This window comes from Bombus vosnesenskii, unplaced genomic scaffold (assembly GCF_011952255.1).
Source record: "Bombus vosnesenskii isolate JDL3184/JDL3185 unplaced genomic scaffold, Bvos_JDL3184-5_v1.1 scf7180000013295, whole genome shotgun sequence".
Taxonomy (NCBI): Eukaryota; Metazoa; Arthropoda; class Insecta; order Hymenoptera; family Apidae; genus Bombus; species Bombus vosnesenskii.
The window spans coordinates 4,232,830-4,253,373 of record NW_022882946.1 but is presented as its reverse complement, the minus strand read 5'-3'; the positions used below and the strand labels follow the sequence as shown (position 1 = coordinate 4,253,373).

General features: G+C 36.0%; 1 protein-coding gene across 14 annotated transcripts in view; it reads right to left on the bottom strand.

The window, feature by feature from the left end:
* LOC117233329 (protein unc-13 homolog B-like) overlaps positions 1–20,544 on the bottom strand; it is a 378,435-nt gene that overhangs the window by 80,821 nt on the left and 277,070 nt on the right. For 11 of the 14 annotated variants that reach the window (XM_033493523.1, XM_033493525.1, XM_033493524.1 and 8 more), the window contains 3 exons: positions 13,282–13,325; positions 9,721–9,811; positions 233–241 (listed from right to left, as the gene is read on the bottom strand). In XM_033493523.1, coding sequence (XP_033349414.1) covers positions 233–241; positions 9,721–9,811; positions 13,282–13,325 — 144 coding nt within the window. The remainder of the gene's footprint in view (positions 1–232; positions 242–9,720; positions 9,812–13,281; positions 13,326–20,544) is intronic. The other 3 variants (XM_033493518.1, XM_033493522.1, XM_033493521.1) reach the window with 1 other exon arrangement.

The following is a 20,544-nucleotide window of genomic DNA, read 5'->3' as shown; positions in this document are numbered from 1 at the left end:
AAGCGTGAGACATAGAAAGCACACGCGCGCGCGTGCATATCGAAGCGAGTGCGAGCAAGCGGAAAAGAAAAATTCTGCGAAAATGAAAAGAAAGTGAAGAATAAAGAAAAAGAAGAAAGAAAGAAAGAAAGAAGTAGAATAATACTTATCCATAGAAGCTGAAGCATGCGCTACATACGGCGAAAACAAGCCTTTTTATTTAAACTTCGTTAAGGAGGCATTTAATTAGTACCTTCAAGACCTGGAGGTAGAGTTTTTGAGATTTTTTGAGAGGTTTTTTTCAGTGAGTGGTTTTGTTTTTTTCAGGTGTTCAGGTGGATACAACAACGGGCGCCACAGAGAACAAACAAAGAAAAATGGCATTATATGCCGGTTAGTAAGTGTTATCAGTTGCAGCTTTTTTGGTTTGATTTCTTTTTTTTTTTTCTTTCTAGTGTCTCATACATTACGGATAACAGATACATTTAGAGATTAGAGACACGGGAGGCATGAAACGGCGCGTCGATCATTCAACAAGACAGGTAATAATCTTCCAAACTTAAGCACCTAATGGATAATCGAATCTTCATATTATTCTTTATCCTACTTTCATTTTTCATAAAAGAATATACAATATCGAACATTATATTACAAACGTAATCGAATTCCAAATTCAATTGCTTTGCTTCAGAATATTATTCCTTCTCGTTGAACGCGAGAACCTAAAATTGCTGGATCGAAGTGGCGCAGTTGCATATTCCATTCCAATAACCCCTTAATGCTCCCTTCAATGTATTCAATATAATTATACCGTGAATTGCGTTTGAACAACAACAACAACGCGAACGTCAAACTGCGCCAAAACAGGCGAGGCCCTCTGTACGCCCTCGAGATCCCGCAAACTTTCGTAGGTTCTCCATCGATCGCCTGGGGCTCTCGTTTCCGGTTCAACTAGATGGGACAATGCACTTCTTGGACGCGGGGTTCCAAGGAGCAAGGTCACGGTACACAACAATCAAGAGAAAAAAATTGTTGACATCGAACATACATAGGGGTCACAGACAGACGGGTCGAGATTTCTAAAGGGGTTTGAAGATTCGAGGCGATTCGAGGAGCCGTGCTGCACGATCGTCGAAAGCATCGAAAGACGTCCATCGTGGAAATTATTTTCGTGCTCCTCGAATCCCGCTCGTCGCTGGCAATATACGTAATTTCAGAGAAGTCTGTCCGTATCGATTGCACTAGACTTCACACAGAACACATACGCAATGGGTCGAGCGAAAATCGATGCTCTTCATTAGCGGGATTTTGTTCGAGGCCACGCGAAGATCGAATATCGAGAAGTCACGGTTCGAGCTGTTGGAATCTTTTTTTCAAGCGTTGGAAATTGATCTACGCTGCATGTGCTTCATCGATGATTTCGTGATAAATACCAATGTTGAAGTTTTCCTTGAAGTTCTTTATTCGTGCAAAGTAGACCCAGAGGAAATGCCGAATGTCAAAAGTTGGATAAATATTAGTTTCCTGAATTTGAATATAATTGAAGTATAATCGAAGTACGACGTAATTGTATTTCTCTTTGACGCCGGAGTTTTATTAAAGCTAAATCGTCGTATACCATGAAACGCGTTAAAGTAGCGCTGTTCATAATTTATACTCCGCGCAGTTTTATTTTTCCTTGAATGGATCGTTACCTGTGGTTGCTAATGTGTAAAACGTTATTGACACGCGATACATATAGTTTTTGCGCTAAAGTAAAGAAAATAAAATAATTGAGATTTCGAAAATCGAAAGCTATCCTGGATAGCACTGGTTTAATGTTTTACTTGATGTGTATCGAGTTACATTGAAAGGTTCGATTTGCACACTCGCGTGAAGTAGCGAGGGTGTAAAAAGGGGCGAGTGAAGTAAACCGAGATGCAGGATGTGATCATTTAACAGACACAAGGGTTTTAGGTAATATCAGTAAGCTACTTTTAACGTAATCTTTCTTTTCTCTACTAGCTTTTCTCTTTACTCGTTATATTTACTTTTGTTCTCATCTATATGTACGTATTTGTAAGCGTAAATGTAAAATTTTTTAGAAAATGGATGGATATTATCCTGGTTTCTCACGAATGTAAAATGTTGTCTCGGTTTTTTTTTTACTCGAGATATAAGGGTTAAATATTAATATTATCCGTGACGCATAAGTACGTGGAGCACGCAACTGCATGGTTCGCATAATCAATTATGGATGGTGCATAACTTTTCTCAAAGACATCTTTTTTTAGAAACTTTAAGACTCGCTACTTTAATCGTATCTTCACGCTTTAAAAGAAATTTCCACTAAACGGAGAATACATTTTTTTCTTTTCTAAATTAAAAAATAAGAACTTCCCATTTTTTAGAACATAGCAATGTTTCAGTAAAATTATGATGCTAAAAGTGCTTCCATGTTTTTGACCAACTACGTCCGCGATTAAGAGGCTTTGATTACATGGTTTCACGAGTATAAGCTAAAATTGTATGAAAGTTTCTAATTTTAAAGTCTCAATGGGTTACTAATTCCGAGAACAGGCATTTTGCAAGCACTTCAAGGTTCTCGTGATAACGCCAAGAAATGCTTCGCTTGAAAGGTTTACACCCTTAAACCATGCAATTACTTCTCATCAGAATTTTTCACTATTACGAACATAGACGACTCTAAACACGCCCTTTTCAGCGTTCGATTTTGAATAAAATAATCGCGCGATGCATTCATCGTTTATTCATGAATTTCTTCTATTTTACATTCAGACTTAGATAGAATTTCAACGTTCTTCCATCGACGTTATCTTTTATCCTTAGAACTGCATGTTCGTGCTTTCATCCATTCCATTGCAACGGCCTGAATGACGATATCAATCATATCATTAAAATATAAAAGATATGGTATTACAAAGTATAAGTTTAACTAGTTTTCCGAAGAGTTAAAATTTCGTTGCCTCTTAAACAAAATTATTTACGACACGTTGACACGAACACCGTATTTAGAATGTTACGAATTCCGTATTATTTTCGAACGATTATTATTGTATAATATTTCCAATATTACTGCGCATAAATAAATAAGCATTTGGTTGTCATTACAAGTCAATACGAAACGTAATCGCAATTATTTCTAATTTAACATTTAAATCTCATTATTTTGTCAACATCTCGTCGCGCGATTCAATATCAATATCAGATCAAGTATCATTATTTCATTTACCATTACTCATTATCATTCTTCTATTGAATATCGTAATTAACAAATTTCATCAAACCCCTTATTCTCCTCTCATCCTTTCAAAACACGTATATTCGTAATAACGAAAATTCATATGAAATATCAGCAAATAAAACAATAACCTCAAACACGTTGCAACGGAATATCGAAAGCTGGTCTAAAGTCGCGAAGGATTAAATGTCACCGAGTTGAATACCTTTTATCCCTATGTGATTATTCAAAAAGTCAGATTATTCAGAAAGCCATATATACGAGAAAGGTAAATAACGTTGTAACGAGCCTTTTCCCCTTACATTTTGTTTATAATTTTCAACACGATCGGACCGCATTGCTTTTAAGAGTTTCCGTTTAAAGTCGACGTACGAACACGCGAGCTGCGGAAGTCGCAAGGGCGAGCGTGACGCAAGCGAGCATAGCTTTCGAGCTTTTCGAAACACGACGCGTCTTTTCGAGTACGCAGATAATTACTACAGACGTAGAATTTCGTTCGAGCTTTCCACGCTCGGCTTTCCTTGCGATTAACATGTTTTTTTAGGCCATTGCGACGGTATTCTAGCCCTTGAGAAATTTCCACTTTTCTTTGCGTTAAGTATGCAACATGAACCACGTAAGTAGAAAATGCAACGATATCGAGGTTATAGCGATTCTTGAACGAGTTGCTTGGAAAGTTTCTGTGAAACTTTTCAATATAGAAACGAGCGAAGACTTTTCTGTAGTCGTTTTATATGTCAATTATTTTTGTATTCGTGAGAAACAAGGTCAAGAATATCGTAAAATAAATTTCTATCGTATGTACACAAGTTTGACATTTAGCTTCTTGACGAAGAATCTTTTATCGCTTTATTTGAATGGCACTTCACTTACGGCGAATAAAAAGGAAATACGTTCGGCTATATATGTGGTTTTTAGTTTTAGATTGATTTCATAGAGAACTTTTCATCAGACTAATTTAAAAGCTTTCGGTTTATTTATGTTTTTTTGCCGAACAATTCTTTTCCAGATCGTTTGGCAACTTTTTCTTTTTCCACGTCTATCGAATTGTATCTACGTGGTTTTCGGAAATTCTTTCACGCGAAACAGATAAAAATTGGTATGTGGATTTTGTTTCTAACTGTTCTTATAGCCACAGCATCGGAAATTGTTTTAATCGAGCGTTTTGATCGAAAACGTTAACAGTTAAGTTTTTAAACGACACAGTTAAAAACGATTCTAAACGAAAGAAAAGAAAAAAGAACAACACGGTGAACGAAAAACTACCGTAACTCTTTTACGGAATTTTATCGTCGAGAAACGTATGTAGAGCAAATGCTTGACCATCGAAAACGTTTACCGCTGACAGCGATACCTTTCGTTGGAAAAAGTCATCTAAATCGAGTACTTTGTAATTTGCTCGGTCACTTTAATTTCTGCCGCATTTGTTACCTGTGTTTCCGCAATGTCGATCGAATTGAATCACGTGGCACACAAGACGAAACATAATTTGTGGTACAATTGGAAGAAAAATAGTATTTCTTACGTGTGAATGGAATATGAAATTTCATTTTCGAGAGATTTCAATACTGAAAATTGATTAAATGGGACTGAAGATATTAAAAGATTGCAGGAAATTATATTTCTTAGTAATTTTGTTTACAGATCATGATTATATGATATTCAAAGAAGCTTATATACTACAAATTATTCAGCGAACTGTATTGCAGTATTTGCTAGACACATCGACGTTAATATTGATAAGTAACGATTCCTTTATTACATAATAAAAAGATAAGTCAGATAATATGTAATAAATTATCGAGTTTCACACATATATAGAGATAAAATCTCGTATCAAAAACTTTACATTTACACCTTCAACTTTCCTTCAACGTATACTCTACCATCTATAAATCGTAATACATTTATTCCCTGAAAATTACTTTATCAATTAGAACTATTAATTGCATGTTTTGCAAGCAGAACTAAATTATACTCCTTTTTGAAGATTTTTTTCGAGTCTATACCTAAATTAACACATGTATATACATATGTATGTTTCACTCTTCCATTTGCACCACAAATACGTACATCACGTGCCATCTTATGTATTCCTGTTTGAAATCGTGTAAATTACAAACTAATAAAATTCGATTCAGAAACTGCTTATTTAAAAAAGAAGAGAAAATCGCGTTCATTCGATACGTCCTAAAAAAAGAACAAATCGTTCATTTTCACACGAATGTAGCATCAAAATATAAATGTTGTAGCATGAAACAATGCCTGAAAGGTCTACGACGTCCATTCAATTTCCTTAAACGTTCCTTGGAATTTTCGCTCGACCCGTTAAGAACGTAGGGTTAGTCAAAGGAGGACGGTAGTTGTAAAACGAATCACAAGTCCGGTGATACGCGAGTGTTTGCAGCCGCGTTTTTGTTGCTTCTTCGTTGCGGCCGTCATATTGTTTCGCTAGAAGCTCTCCACGCGACGATACGGCCGTGAAATGGCGACGCAAATCGTAAAAGAGGTCACGCGTTGATGAAAAACGAAAACGAAAAACGCTTACGCGATGACTTCGTCTTCGTGATAAACGCGCGTTTTACGAACGCGTACCTTTTAACGACCAACACGATTCACGGACAAGTTGTTCGAGTCGTAATGACGATGGTAATCTTGGAAATGATACCCTGCGCGACGGATTTATCGCGTTGTAAAAAAAGCCGGACCGCGCAGATTTATCGGTGGAAACCGTGGCGCCAATGTAGACGTTTGACTTGGAATAATGGCAGCATTTCGGAAATATAGCTGAAACGAATAGAACGACACAAAAGATCTTCTCACGAGGTAAGTTCCTTGGTCAGTCTAAATGGTAGTCGTTCATCGTCTTCTTGAAAATGTTAAATCACAGATAAAAATAGCGCGGACGTATGGATTTGTCAAATGAAGCGATTTAACCGAATATACCGAGCTGGTTTTTTCTCCGTTGACTTTGAGGAAACGTACTTTTGCTCAAATTTGATATCTTGAAATATTTGATATAAAAGTATATTCGACCTGCGTGTAGAAAAATATTACAACGTCAGATGACGAGTCTCGATATCTGTACAGGAGAAAATGATTTGAGAAATTTGTACAAGTTTAGAGTAAAGTAGGAATTTATCGAGGAATGTAGAATCTTGAAATGAATTTCGAATATCGCTGATATTTATTACTCTGCGTAGATATTGAACGACGTGAGTAATTTCAAATGCTTTCAGTGAATAATTACGTAGAAGATACAGAATGCCGTGGACAATTAGTTTGGAAAATACTTTCTAGCAATTTGGTTCGTATTCAATGACTTTCGACTAAAAACTTCGAACATCGTCAAAATCTTGTTTCTTCAAAATCAACGGTTTACAAACTGTGAAATAATAGAAGTCTGTCGTCTCGATAGAAAATCATTCTTGGCGTTCTTCGAATAAATTAGTTGCGGTTACTTCTACTTAAAATTTCCGTACAAACGTTACAGCGATTCGACGATGATTCTATTGACTCTTCAAGCTTCTACAAGCAACAGGTTACAGGAATCCTGCATGTAACGCTTGTGTCACCACTTCACAGCGAGTCGTCCAACATATGTTCCGGACAAAAACGCTATTCGACGCCCGGATCTTCGGTAGAAAGTTTAATAACGTCGAACGAACATACTCTGCAAAGCACTAGTAACGGAGTATACAAATAGCGGACAGTTTACAGACGATTTTCGAGAAATCTTCTTTATCTTAAGTTACCCTCTTAAAAGGTCGACTATTAAATTTAAAAGATTTCCATCGTAAGAACGCTCTAACATCCTTTTTCCATGTAATTGTTATAAGAATCTCTCTATCAAGGTGCAACAAACTCGCAAGCGTTCCAACTTGCAACCCTTAAAAGTTTGTTGAAAAGACGAACGCGACCACTCTGTTAGCATTCAGGCTGGAATGATCAGTAATTTATCGTGAAATCGTCTGTAACGCTCCTCTGGAAAAATCTTGAGTTATCGAAAAACGACGTAACAGCGAAACGCAGTACACGCAATCAGGTTGCACGACGAGGAAGAGAAGGGCCGTTTGATAATCGAGTCACTCTCGAGAAAGATACCACCATTCTTCCAGTCACATTTACGCTGCCAGTCATAAATATTAAGACACTTTGATATTTAATAGAAGCTTAAACATTTTATTTACTACTTTCAATATATATAACTAATCGTTATCACGATAAAACAAAATTTCCTTTGCGATTGCATTAGCTGATCGATCATTTCTATACTATTGTTATTTGCACTCTTTTTAATCGTTGATTAGTAAATCTTAGTAAACACCGTTTTATTTTATCTTAGAAATTTAAGATTTTAGAAATTTAAGAGACAAGAGACAACGGCGATTACTTATGAAATCATCTGATACTAAATAAATTAAAATTTCTTACAGTTTTATAAATATAACGAGCAAGTGTCCTTTTAATAATTATGACTGGCAATTTATATAAATCCTAAAATATTGTAACGCTTTTCGATAGTATCATCTCGAAAGCAAATGACTCTCGAAGGCAACACGAACGGCACAACAGATATCGATCTCGCGACAAAGTAGCCTCACGTGTTCGACGTCGTCGTCTTGCAAGGATCAAGCACGCAAACAAATGAATTCAAAGGATAGCGACGTTTTCAACATGGATAACAGCAAGGTGCAACAGGAATTACCGATGGAGAAGGAGGATCGTGGGGGAGCTGAGTTTACATTTGGGATACAAGGTCGAGGTTGCGGGAAGAAATTTGCATAACGGAAGTTCTCCTTTCCTGTTTTCTTCTGCGAGAATATGGACATATTTTTAGAAGGAGGACATTTTGACTGGGTTAAGAAGCATCGGTCACGAAAAGCTTTGGTCGGTGTCTATCGTGGTCGTCGATTTATCGAATTGTTCAATATAGTGAATTATTTATTACTATACGTGATTATAGCAACGACGAGTGTGTATTAAAAGCGATGTTAGTAGAATAAAGAAGAAGTTTCATTCGATGGTGATTCCGATTAAAAGAATTTTAAGGATGGGCATTGATAATATCGAATTCATAATTTGCTAGAAGCTCTTAACGTTGATAACACGCGACAGTAATAATTCTGAATAAGAAATCGTAGAAGAACGTACACACAGACACACATGCACGAATTCGTGTATTATTATTATATAAATAATCACTGATTTATTGTGAAAAAATACAAATGTTATACTTTCTATGATCAATATTCAAAATTTTATACCTTTTCCTCCGTTTATCAAGTGGAACTGTGAAATCAATTATTTAAAATGGAGAACGAAACAATACGGATGAATGAATTCAATTACAAATTAATCTTAATTTGATTTTAGTCATTCTAAAGATACGATTGGCGAACGCGAATAATATTGTTGTTTCTTTTTTACGATTCCTTTAATCAGTAGCTTCGTTGAGACGAAGGTCGAGAGTTCAATTGAATGGCAGAAAATATCAATCGAAGAAACGGTTCTGAATTGAAGCTACAGCAAAGATCCGGAATGAAAAGGACGAACAGAGCTAATTGAAGCATAATTAATTTGTACCGTGGAAAATGAATTGCGAAGGAGAATATTCTTTCGAATAAGAATTCCCAGTAACGTTCAAAATTCACAAATACATGGGTTACCTGAGTTTTATTATCTAAACGAACCTTGAATCCCGTTTGAACGTTAAAGTTGCTTCTATCTCGATCGTTTATATAAAATTTCTAAAATAAGGTATCTAAATTATACGCGAGTTCGAAGCATCTCCAAAAATGCTTTAATCGAGAATTAAATTTTTTTCCACAAATTATAAAATATAAGAAAACATTGAAAACAATAAGATCAAAAACAGTCATATAATTTCGTTTATATTCGATAAAACGTTTTTGGTAATCAATCTCAACCGATTATCCAACGTCCGAACTATTAACGCAAGTTGAACAAAGTATAGGCAGAGGAGACCGCAAAGGCTGAAAATAGATTCTGATTTCACTTTCCCGAAGTTTACGCTCCGTTTGCGATAAAACGGCAAAGACCGAGTTTTTAATAGGAAAACTTTACCCTACCAGTCTAACGTCGTCGATTCGAGGTAGTTTCGATTTCAATGTGTATTAGAGAGAATTTAATAAACAGCATTAAGACAAATTTAATAGCACAGTCACATAGGCTGTTGAAATAATTTTCTGGTTTGCAGAAGTTTTAAAGTGTCTACGTCGACCACGATCTAGAACACCGACAATATTGACGACGACGCGACGTCGATGAGGACAGAGAACGAATAGAAGGACGATGACGAGACAACGGTAAACCAACAAAATGATACCGTCGTCGTACGATTGTTTATTTTCACGAGTAGGCATAGACGATTCGGACAACGTGAATACGCGTCCGTGTCTCGTATACGTGTACATATCCATATTTTCATAAACGATAGGACATTTTCCGGCTACGTTAATGGACAATTGATTACGTACCAGCTCGGAGACCAATGGCACCGACTTTCGGCGCGGTCGAATATCCGGCATGCTGTCGATATTGCTGTAGAATGGATTGTCTCCTGGATGCCTGAAAGAAAAGCAATTGGAAACGTTAGGTTCGATTAAAGGATCGTTTCAGCGGACGTACGCTCAGGGTCGGGGTTAAAGACTTTTGTGATCTGGAACTATTAATCTAACGGTGGTCTCCTTCGTAGAAAAACGAGATAGAGGATTAAAGATGAAACAAGTTTATGTAAATATGAAATAGAATCTATTTTGTAGTAAATTACATTTAAAAATTAGTTATTTACTCTAAAACTTTTGTTAGAAAACTTTCCTCAACTGTTTGGAAAATGAGGATCATTGAACGAGGATCCTGTCGAGAAGACGAGGCCCGGTACCCGATCGATACTCTTCATTCAACGAATTTGAAATATTCAAGGAATTTCGGGAATATTTTTCTGGAGCAATCATGTAATTAAACCTATAAAACGTTAGAATGCCTGATAATTGGTCGGGGGCCGAATTTATGGGTACTTGGATCGTAGATTACCTATAGGATCGCGTGTAAGGAAGCATCTGATCGTAGTAATAAATCTTTTGTGAATTAGGCTGCCGGTCGGATCGATATTAGATTGAAAGTAATCGAACTTTCCGATTAAATTGGCAACTTCGTCTTTGAAGATCATGCCGAGCTACTTAACCGATCAGAAAGTTTTAAGGAACCTTAACTCACCCACTTATCCGATCTTCCTTCCTCATTATCATCAGAGGACGCTTTTTCTCTTTTTATCGAAATTCAAAATTCATTTGCCGGAAATTAATCGAATATTCCTTATCGGAGAATTTTTAGACGTATATCGCACAAGGGATTAATTAACACGACCAAGATAATCGAATATAATTAAGAATATCAGAGATCGAGAAGATTTCGTGTTTGATTATAAACACGAGAACCTGTACATATTTCAGATTGTACGTACAACCGAGATTTATCGTTTCATCTAAACGATGACCCAATTCTCCGCAAGTTCGCGTTCCGTTATTCTGATTTTGTTTGCAAATTTACGAATTAACGTTAGACGGCACTGTTAGCGATTGTGTAATACGATCCATCACTTTCAAATCATTTATTCCATTATCGTCTCTTTTTTTCACTTTTTCATCCAGGCAACACGCAACCTTCTTTCTACCAATCACTCGCACTTGAATTGCAATTAGCGTTGATGCCTTTCATAGGGAAGTCGTTTACTCGAGTTTCTTTCCTAGATAATTATCAGGATGGTAAAGTATTAACGACCATGGTCAAAACTTTAAGCTTAATGTAAGTTTACTCTGATTATTGCAGGTATTCATTGTTTCTTAAAATTTCACAAAAACCAAGTTGTAGCATTCACTGAGAAATGAATAGTTGATAAATTTAGACGCATATTCACGCAATAAGTTGTACAAAGTTGAATATTGAATTTAATACCTGTCATAAGTTTCGTTTTAATGATCTCAATAACAAAGTTTGAAATATTTTACTGAACTTTAATTTCCTTAATACTCGAATACCGAACATGCTACTAATAATATCTGTTTCTTTTGTTTCAAGTATATACCTGGAAGATTGTTCTATTTAATTTTCTATTTAATTAAATTACGACATCGTAAGATTTGTATATTTTTGTTTGGTCCTCAGCCTAAACTAAAAAATTACATCCTTCTTCAAATTTCATAAAATTTCGTATCAACTCGATAATTCAGTTATTATCCTCTTGCAAGTCTTCATAGTAATACATTTAATATTTTATTCGCTATTAATTTCCTGAATTTGCAATTTCTACAAAATCAGACGCTAGATCCGAGAGACCGCATTAAAGCCAGGGAACCGCGTTGCAACAATTTAATTACAGGCCAATATGTCTTTTATACGTAGGTTCGAAGAATCGATCGCTATTATACGAGTTTCACAACGTTTAATCAGCAATTCTGTGCTCTCGTAATGCACGATCGACTAAACGTTAGCTGGACAGAGATATGGTCGACTTTTACGGCAACGGAATTATACAAATGGCCTGTGGCTTTCAACCTGATGAATTTTGTCGTGAATGTAACAATACGACCCTCAGGAACAAATTTAACTGCCTTGTAAAGAATTTATTGCTCTCGTTTTAGAAACATCTTTGTTCATTCCATGCTAATACATTCGTTAACTTCATTTATTGGATATATTCGAACGAAAGCACTATCATTAAGCTTAGGACTCGTAGTTTGTCGCTAAATTGTATCGAATACATAATTAGGATTTTCACAAGTCGGAGCTCGTCAGTTGGAATTTTTATAAATTTATTCCTTAGTTGCTAGAATAGATCGTACGCTTGTTAAAAAGTTGGAATTCTTTTTGAATACGTGATGACTCTATAAATCCTTTGTTGAAAATATTTATGAGCAATAATGTTAAACTTTCAATTCGAAGCTCGCGTATTTTGAAATACGAAGAAGAAGAAAGTAATTAGATAAATTTCGTTGTTTTTGTAGAACAGTCGTTGCAAACAAAAGCGTAATAAAAGAAGTCACATGGTGTATTTTACATTGGAGAAATATAAAGGAAGAGGTGAACTGAGAAAAAGGAATGGAAGAATAAGCCAGGAGCTGTCATTTACGTAGCCAATTCCGCTGTCAGACGCTATTGGACAAGGAGATTTTAATAGAAACATACGGATAGAATTTTTATGGCACCGAACTTTCCTGATCCAACGAGAAATGTGACGTTTGCAGTTTCATTTCTGCCAGAGTTTGAATTCTTCGACGACGAATTATTTTTATGAAATCAAATTCCTTCCATTGAATTTTCCCTGTTACGTGCGCGAGATGGACAGAAGAGAATTCGCAATTCTGTTCACCGATGACATTGTTATCACAGAATGTGAACTACAGAATTCGTAGCTGTTACGATAAAAATTTCTTCTCTATCGTTCGTTCCTGTATTTTGTCATTTTATTTTATGGAACATATTAAACGTTACGAATAACAGCTCGACGTTATGGAATGTAATTTACTCTGAAAAGGTTCCAGTCGCGACACGTTCAAAAATTTAATCGTAAATTTGTCGTTGAACAAATCTCGCTGCTGAATATTATTTTTCGCAATTTTTATATCATATAATATAATTAATATATTTATATAAGCACATGTACGTAGACTTAATGAAAATAACTGCAATGAAAATATTTTTATCTATAGAATAATTTCACATAAAATATCAAACGAGCGATCTTATAATGAATATAATTCAGAGTTGATATTTAAACTCTCTCTCTCTCTTTGCCTCCGTCTCTTGAATACCACGTCATTTTTTCAAACATCTAAAAAATCGCGTTTATATTCATAGACAGAAGTTGCAAGTGGGTTAAAAAAATTTCACACGATAATCGTCAAAGACATGAAACGGAAAGACTCGTTCGTTGTTCAAGGAAAAACGTTCGCAGCGTGGAAAACAGGGAAGATAAAAGTCTAGCACGATTACAATGACGTAATTGGACTCGTGATCGATAAACGTTTGATGCTACTCACCCGTTGCCTCTTCCACCGGATTCGCCACCAGGTCCACTGCCGTTCTAACAAACAAAAAAACAAGTTTATTAAGAAACAAGCTTAGTAACAGTTCGAAAAAACCAAGGGGAGAACGCGCGTTCGCGCGAACGACGGCGCAGGCGTACGAAAAAATATTGTACACAGTCTTTAGAAACGCGTGACCACTGGAACGAAATAGAAAGACAATTCCGAAAATAAATAAAAATGAAGAGAACGTTCGTATCCTCTGATTTCGTTTCTTATTCTTTTTATTAATTGTTCGCGAGAAGCACGCAAAGAGGATTAGAAATTTCTTTCCATTCGTTTTTCGTGGCCACGCACGCACAATGCTTTGCCCTGTACACAAATCAGTCTCTTTTCGTCGACTTAAAAGGTAAGAAAAGCTCCGTTGAAACAGAGAATCGAGCGCTGATCGGAGACCCGAGAGGAAGAGGGTAATTTCTTCTTCGCTCGCAGCAACCCTCTTGCTCTTCAAATTACAACTCCAGGGACGACTAGAAAAGGGAAGAAATTCTCGTTGTTTTCATATATCGTCTTCTTCTTCTTTTTCTTCTTCTTCTTCTTTTACGTGCTATCTTTTTGCCGATGTGTCCTTTCCGTCTCGACCACTTCCTCTCAGTTGTTGACTCAGATTAAAACCTTCTATCCTCGTGGCCGTTTTCTCTCCGGCCTTGTCACCTTGTCCGTTCCCACCTCTATTGCTCGCAGGCTCGCTTTTTGTCTCTGCGAATTCGCCCCGACTGGCATCGCGGCGTTCAACAACCGCGCAAACCAGAACCAGGAACGAAGCAGCAACTTTCTAGCTTAATCTCTTTCTTCGTTTCCCCGACGAGTACATCCTTTTTCTAACCGTTAATTCCCTCCCCATGGATCACGGGTTTACACTGATACTCGTTAATCAAAAGTTTCCAGGAGGATATTTTGGTTCAAAGGACGACGATTTCAGATCGTGGAACAACGTTGCTGATGTGTTGGACTCTAATAACTTTGCACCATCGAGGTAAAGGATGATCGTATCTTTCGTAGCTTAGCCGTACGAAGAACGTTCCTTTCGTGGTAGGAGACTAAAATTCTTAATCAAAATTATTCACCTTCCAGCGACTCGTTCTATACTTCTCATCATTCCCCCTCGAACAATTTTATCGAATTTCGTTCTCATTCTTACTTCAGTCGTCTAATAACGTCTAGCCGATAATCATATGCGAGCAATAAGAATGGAAATTGCTGTGGAAATTTTATTAGAAAGATTTGTAGTGAATTTTCGTCTTTGATTTCCATCGTTGTCCTTCTTCCTCTCGCTCTCCATTCCCCACCTCTTATCGCCACGTATGCACTCGCCTGCGCCTTATCTGTCTATCCGTCTCGTTCGCCCGGTGTCGCACGAAGGAATGGAAGATTGGAGACAGTGTGTAACAGCCCGTATAAATATAATATCACGTACAATACCTCGTAAATTCTGTCAAGATAGAGATACAATATAAACTTATGGATAGCGTAACAAGTATATTTAGAGTTAGAGCCACAGGTATCTTCTTCGTCCCTTTCTTATTTCTTTCATCTTTCTCTTTTCCTTCCTTTCTCTTATACGCCGTTATTCGCCGTTCGACGCCATCCCCCGTTATCTACCTGTCTCCTTGTCACTGCCCTAATTCTCGATCGTTTCGCGTGAACAGTCTTGCGGAAAAAGGGGGGGTTTCTTTTCACCCGAGAAGCTTATTTAGACAACACTGGAGCATGACAATTTTTACTTCGTATTCACCTTTTTTTTCTTCGTTTTCTTAATTTTTTTTTTTGAGTTTTTTCTTTCGTTCGTTTGCTTGCTTGCTTGCATTTTTATTTTTTTCGCCTTAGTTTTCGTTCACGTTTAGCCACGAAGTGGGCGCCTTCGAGCACGTCCTCTGAATGAGAATAACGCTATTAACAACGTATCTCGAATTTTTCTCCTCGCGAAACACTCCGAAATCATTTGATCGGAACGTAGTTTTCGTCGAACCGTGAAGACAGGGACTATTTTTGCGCTTATAAAGTCGCGTAGCAAAAATACGGAGCGAGTTTTCGATAGTTTAAAATTTTTCTCTAGTATAGGTACGTTTTATAAAATGTTTGAAGAAACTGGATCTATGTATTTGCTTGATAGGAGCAATTGCAATGGAATGATTATGCGTAAATGAACATGAATATGTATAGAGTTGGTGTAATTTATTGGAATATTAATTTACCGATACACTTTATGCGATCAGATTGATTTATGTACCCGCTTTTTCAAAGAAATAATATCATATTTTACATTTTCAGCTAAAATCTTTGCAAAGGTCAGTTATAAGGGAGTATTTAATTCGACATTTTATATCTTTATAACTAATTATATGACGTTCAACGCGAAGCTTGAAAGCGTAGCTTCTGTAGGTTAGCTGGATGTTGTTATAGGCTGTTGGGAAATGAAAATCGCGTTACATCGGAAAATCATTTCGCAGAAAGTGCCTGATCCATTTTAACAGCGAATTCTCTCGCAATAAAATTTATACTAAAATTAAAAAAGTAGAAAATTACTTTATATTTAGATTAAAAGTAAAAAGGGTTCTAAGACGTCACTCTACGTATTTGATTATCGAATCCTAAAAATTGCTATATATTAATATCTTTCGTAAAAAGCAATTTGTCTATTATATTCTTTATCTTTCTCTTAACTGACACCACACATTATCAGTAAATCAAATATTTTCCAAAATTAAATAACATCAACAACCAGGTCTAAGGATACTTTCAACGCTATTCTGATTCCTACAACCTTTTTAGTTAAACAAATCTAAAGATGACCAATTACAAGAATTAATTTTAATCTTATCTTTTCATCGTCGAGATATGTTGTATTTTTATGTCAAACCACACCACATACGCTCGATAATTCGTAACGATTACGTAGCGTCTAATAAAATTTAGAAATAAAACTTGTAATGTTGTATACTTGACAATTTGTTCAACTCTCTCTCTCTCTATCTCTCTTTCTCTCTCTCGTGTTATATTACACAAGGGTTAAATCTTACGATGAACGAATTTCCTGGTCCAGAACTAGACTACCTAGGATAGAAGCAAATATAATCAAGAGTGAAAACAAAGCCCTGTTGTTTATTCATGCACCCAAAACGTTATCAATTCTCGACAGAGACGCGCTCGAAGGCATGTTAATTACAACTGAGTAATTACTATACGCGTATAACCTACGTGGAATAGCATCGCTTCGCGAGTATAATTTTGACAAGCGTTTATTTAAGAACGAAAGTATCGTGTACTTATTACAGTGCTAACAAGTTGTCCATTACTGATTAGGCCTTAACAAACGTATGTACCTTCCCCTTATAGGCGTGTTGATCTGTGCGTTTTATGCAACAAATCAACGACCATATAAATTCACTCTACATAGATCGAGAAGCCTCGATTAAATGATTTTCATTAACCGAAAGATAGAGTATCCTTTGTGGTTGGCTTCTCTTCGTCCCTAGATGAGATATGAAATGTTTAGAAAATGGCAAACGACACCGATGATATGAGAAAAAGTGCGATAAAACGATGTGAACGCCTGACAGGACACTGCGACGATTTTTTTGTTCAATAACACGCAAGGAACATTCGTATTGACTAATTATTAATATCATTTTTCGGCGACACTTCTCTGACCAAGATATCTACACTATCAGCCAGAAGTTTGGTACTGTTTAATCGTACTCCTATAATAATTAATTAGCGCAGATTTCCAAGTCTTTTTTTTTTCGATTCAAGATCGATGTTTTAAGTATCGGTAGTAGTCTACGTCGTTTTTATCAGTTTTCGTATTAATGAATTCCTCAGCGCTTTGATCTAATTTGAACCAATAAATGTCCGAATAAATCTTCACATTAAAAAAAATATCTAACACTCTGATTCAATAACCTTTGATAAAAAAAAGTCACATTTGGACAAAGTATTTTAATGAAATAAGAATTTTATCAAGTACGGTAAAGTAGAACCAGAACAGAGCCTTTTAATCATTTATTTTTCAATCTTACTTCGTACCCTTTTACCTTCTATAATTCTATGATTAATGTACCTCGGGCGGTTCACTTTCAAAATGAAAAATTTAGCCGTATTAAGAAACTTCCTACCTGAAATTTCTTAACTTTCGTCCAAGAAAATTGTTGCACTTGGTGAAATGCGGTATATGTAATTCCAATTTTCCGGTGGATAGTGTAAGTAGCTAAGTACTTCTTAAACTTCAATGTTATTCATCAGATGGCCCAAGATTTCTGACATTTACAGAGACTTCTAATTTTATATAAAAGACGATTTTTCATAATCTAAATGTTATTAACATTAAAGAATTTCACGTGGAATTTCGTCGTCGCGGTGTCTCGACGAGGTGATACATTCATGATACAGCTTTCGAGTTGCTGTTGCTTATCCATGCTCTAGAAACCTCGTGTTCAGGGATTGGAATTTTTGAGTCTGATTGATTGATCGATCTGTAATCGATGGACATCGAGGAAGGGGCTGCTGCAACGATTTATGGCATGAATCGGTTGTGCGAACTAACGACGCAGTGATATGTAAGAAGAAATTGATACGTGAGATTGATACGTTTAAGGTGATAGGTGACTAAATACCTAGGCAAATCCTTTGTGAATGTTCGCTGTTTTCGCAATTAAACGTTTAAGATTTGGATTCTTTTGATATATATATATATATATATATATATATATGTATATAAGCTGCTTTCTCCTTTTTATAATTATATATTAGATTTATTATACTTGTATATATGTACTTACAGCGATATAAGCTATCTGTTTCTTTAATCTTTAAACGTATAATAGTACCGTACTAAAACTTGAATTAATTTATCTTTTCATCTCAATTTTCTATTCTTGCCTGATACACGACGAATTACGATGAGATTTAGATAACATAATATATTCTAAAGCAGGAAAGGCAGAAGTATTTTTCTTTCACTCATGTTCATATTTACAAGTCTGAATCTATCATCACACGCTTTAGATTTTTCTTTTCGAAATAGAGTGTAAAAGCTGCCTATTCGAGAACTTCTACGAGACATTACGGTAAAGTTGTCTTATCAGGAGAATTATCAGCAACTTGGTGGTCATACAATAGAATTGAAAATTATGAGAAAAGTGGTACTTGTATACAACTTCATCATGCAAATCATTTTTTTTTCTTTTTTACGTTGAACACGAATCGTAGTTTAAAAACATCGATTAAACTTTACTTGTCAAAATCAGTTATCGTAACATCTCGACAATGCCTACATACATACGTCAATGCCTGCTGCGTGACTAGCACCCAAGGCCACATTGATATTTTTAACCTTTTCTGCTCTCTTCAATGTAAATTCAAGTTTAGGAAAGTTTTTCGCCAATGTGAACTTCTATGCTAAGTATACTGTATCTGCAAAGCTACTGTCGAAGATAACTACAAAAATTTGAAGAACCCTCTTAAAATTGTACAGTTTCTACCGCTAACTTCTAGCAAACTTCTCGGAAAAACAGAACAGAGCGTAGAACGCAAATATTAGAAAACGTAAAGCAACGATTGTATCGCGTTAATAAAATTTGCATACGTATTTTCGCTAACAATATGCATACAGGATTTTCTCCAAATTTTTTCTGTACAAAGAATGTGTTCAAATACCCAATTACGAATGCTATTTCTGGAAATAAATGATCAGATTAGTTTCATTTATGATCGAGACGATTATTGAAATATTCGTTACTCTACGAAACGCAAAGAATTTTTTAATCCGCAACTAATTCTAAGCAACAGCTTGTTTGTGACATGCAATCGTCACTGAAAATGTTTCGTGAAAAAAGTTATATCGAGATGTATAAAGATCTAAATTCTTATCACGCATGCCATTTTCCGAAGGAAATAAAAATTTACCTGTGACCAAGATTAATCTACATTGACGCGAATAGCGTGTAGAATGGAAATAACTATAAACAGTATGTTTCTCCTTTGTCTACGTATATAAAAAAGCACAATAGCTATAAGTATTGTTGCATAGTACTCTTTCAATGAATAATATTAGCAGATTGACAAGTTATAAGTTACAAACTTTGTCAAACGTAACTAAATAGCAATTAATTTACGTTAACATCTGATTGTAAAATTTCATTTGCTTTTATTATCAAACTTGTTACTATCGTGCAAGCGCGTTTATCAATCCCGATAATCTGTAATTCGTGACTTACAAAATTTCACTAATGATATTACGTATGTGGTTTAATTATGCAACAAGGTCCTGATATAAAAGCCAAATCTTCCTTTAATCTCTTTCAGTGGTTCCGAATCGATCTGAAAAGTGTTCTTTTCTTCGTTTCGTGAAAGTTATTGTTTAACTTGCTTCTCGCTTTAAATACTAAACTCGCATTCAAATCTATTCTTTGACAGAAGGAACAATTCTGAAGGGTTGTTTCAACTTGGTTGCCACTGTGTTTATACGAGCGACTTTGATCAACTTCACGTCCATCACCAGGCAATCAATCGTCCAACCGAAAGTTGCCTACTGTAAACGCAGCTTTATTTAACAAAGCAGCGGCAAAGAATACGCGCGTGCGCGCAGGAAATGTCGGTCACCGGTGTTTTGTTCATAGAAATATGTGTAAAGATAGATTACACGAGTCGTATGTTACCGTGCGCATGATTGGATGCGATATGGAAATAGAAAGAGAACGCTGCATAAAGACTCTTCCTATCTTTGTGTAATCAGACATTGCACACTGACGCCGTTCGTTACTCGGTGTTACACTGACATATTTATTGTACGAATGTGCTTCTATGCAACGTTCTCTTTCCATTGCTATATCGTAGTTTCAGCTTGCTTACGTACTCTATCTTCGTATTTCTATCTTTATGGTTTTGCTTCACCAGACACTCGTAGCGCGTAATTTTTCAGTGAAAAGCGAGAAGTCAAATATAAAAGAGAGCTTGATAAATGAAAGATGGAGTGCGTCACGTTTCTATGTGTCGTAAGCCGACGAAGACATAGGAATTTGACCCATTTTCTTTAGCTCGTTTGTCTTTTGACCGGTAATCGACAAAGAAAAAATGTACTTTTTCATTTCCGGTAACCTCGAATCGAGAGAAGTTATGGGATAGGAAAAGGTTGAATTGCTTTCAAGTGAAATCCAGGAGAATTGGATCGATGAAAGGTACATAATTTCCTTTTCCCTGTTGACGTTTGGTGTTTGATAA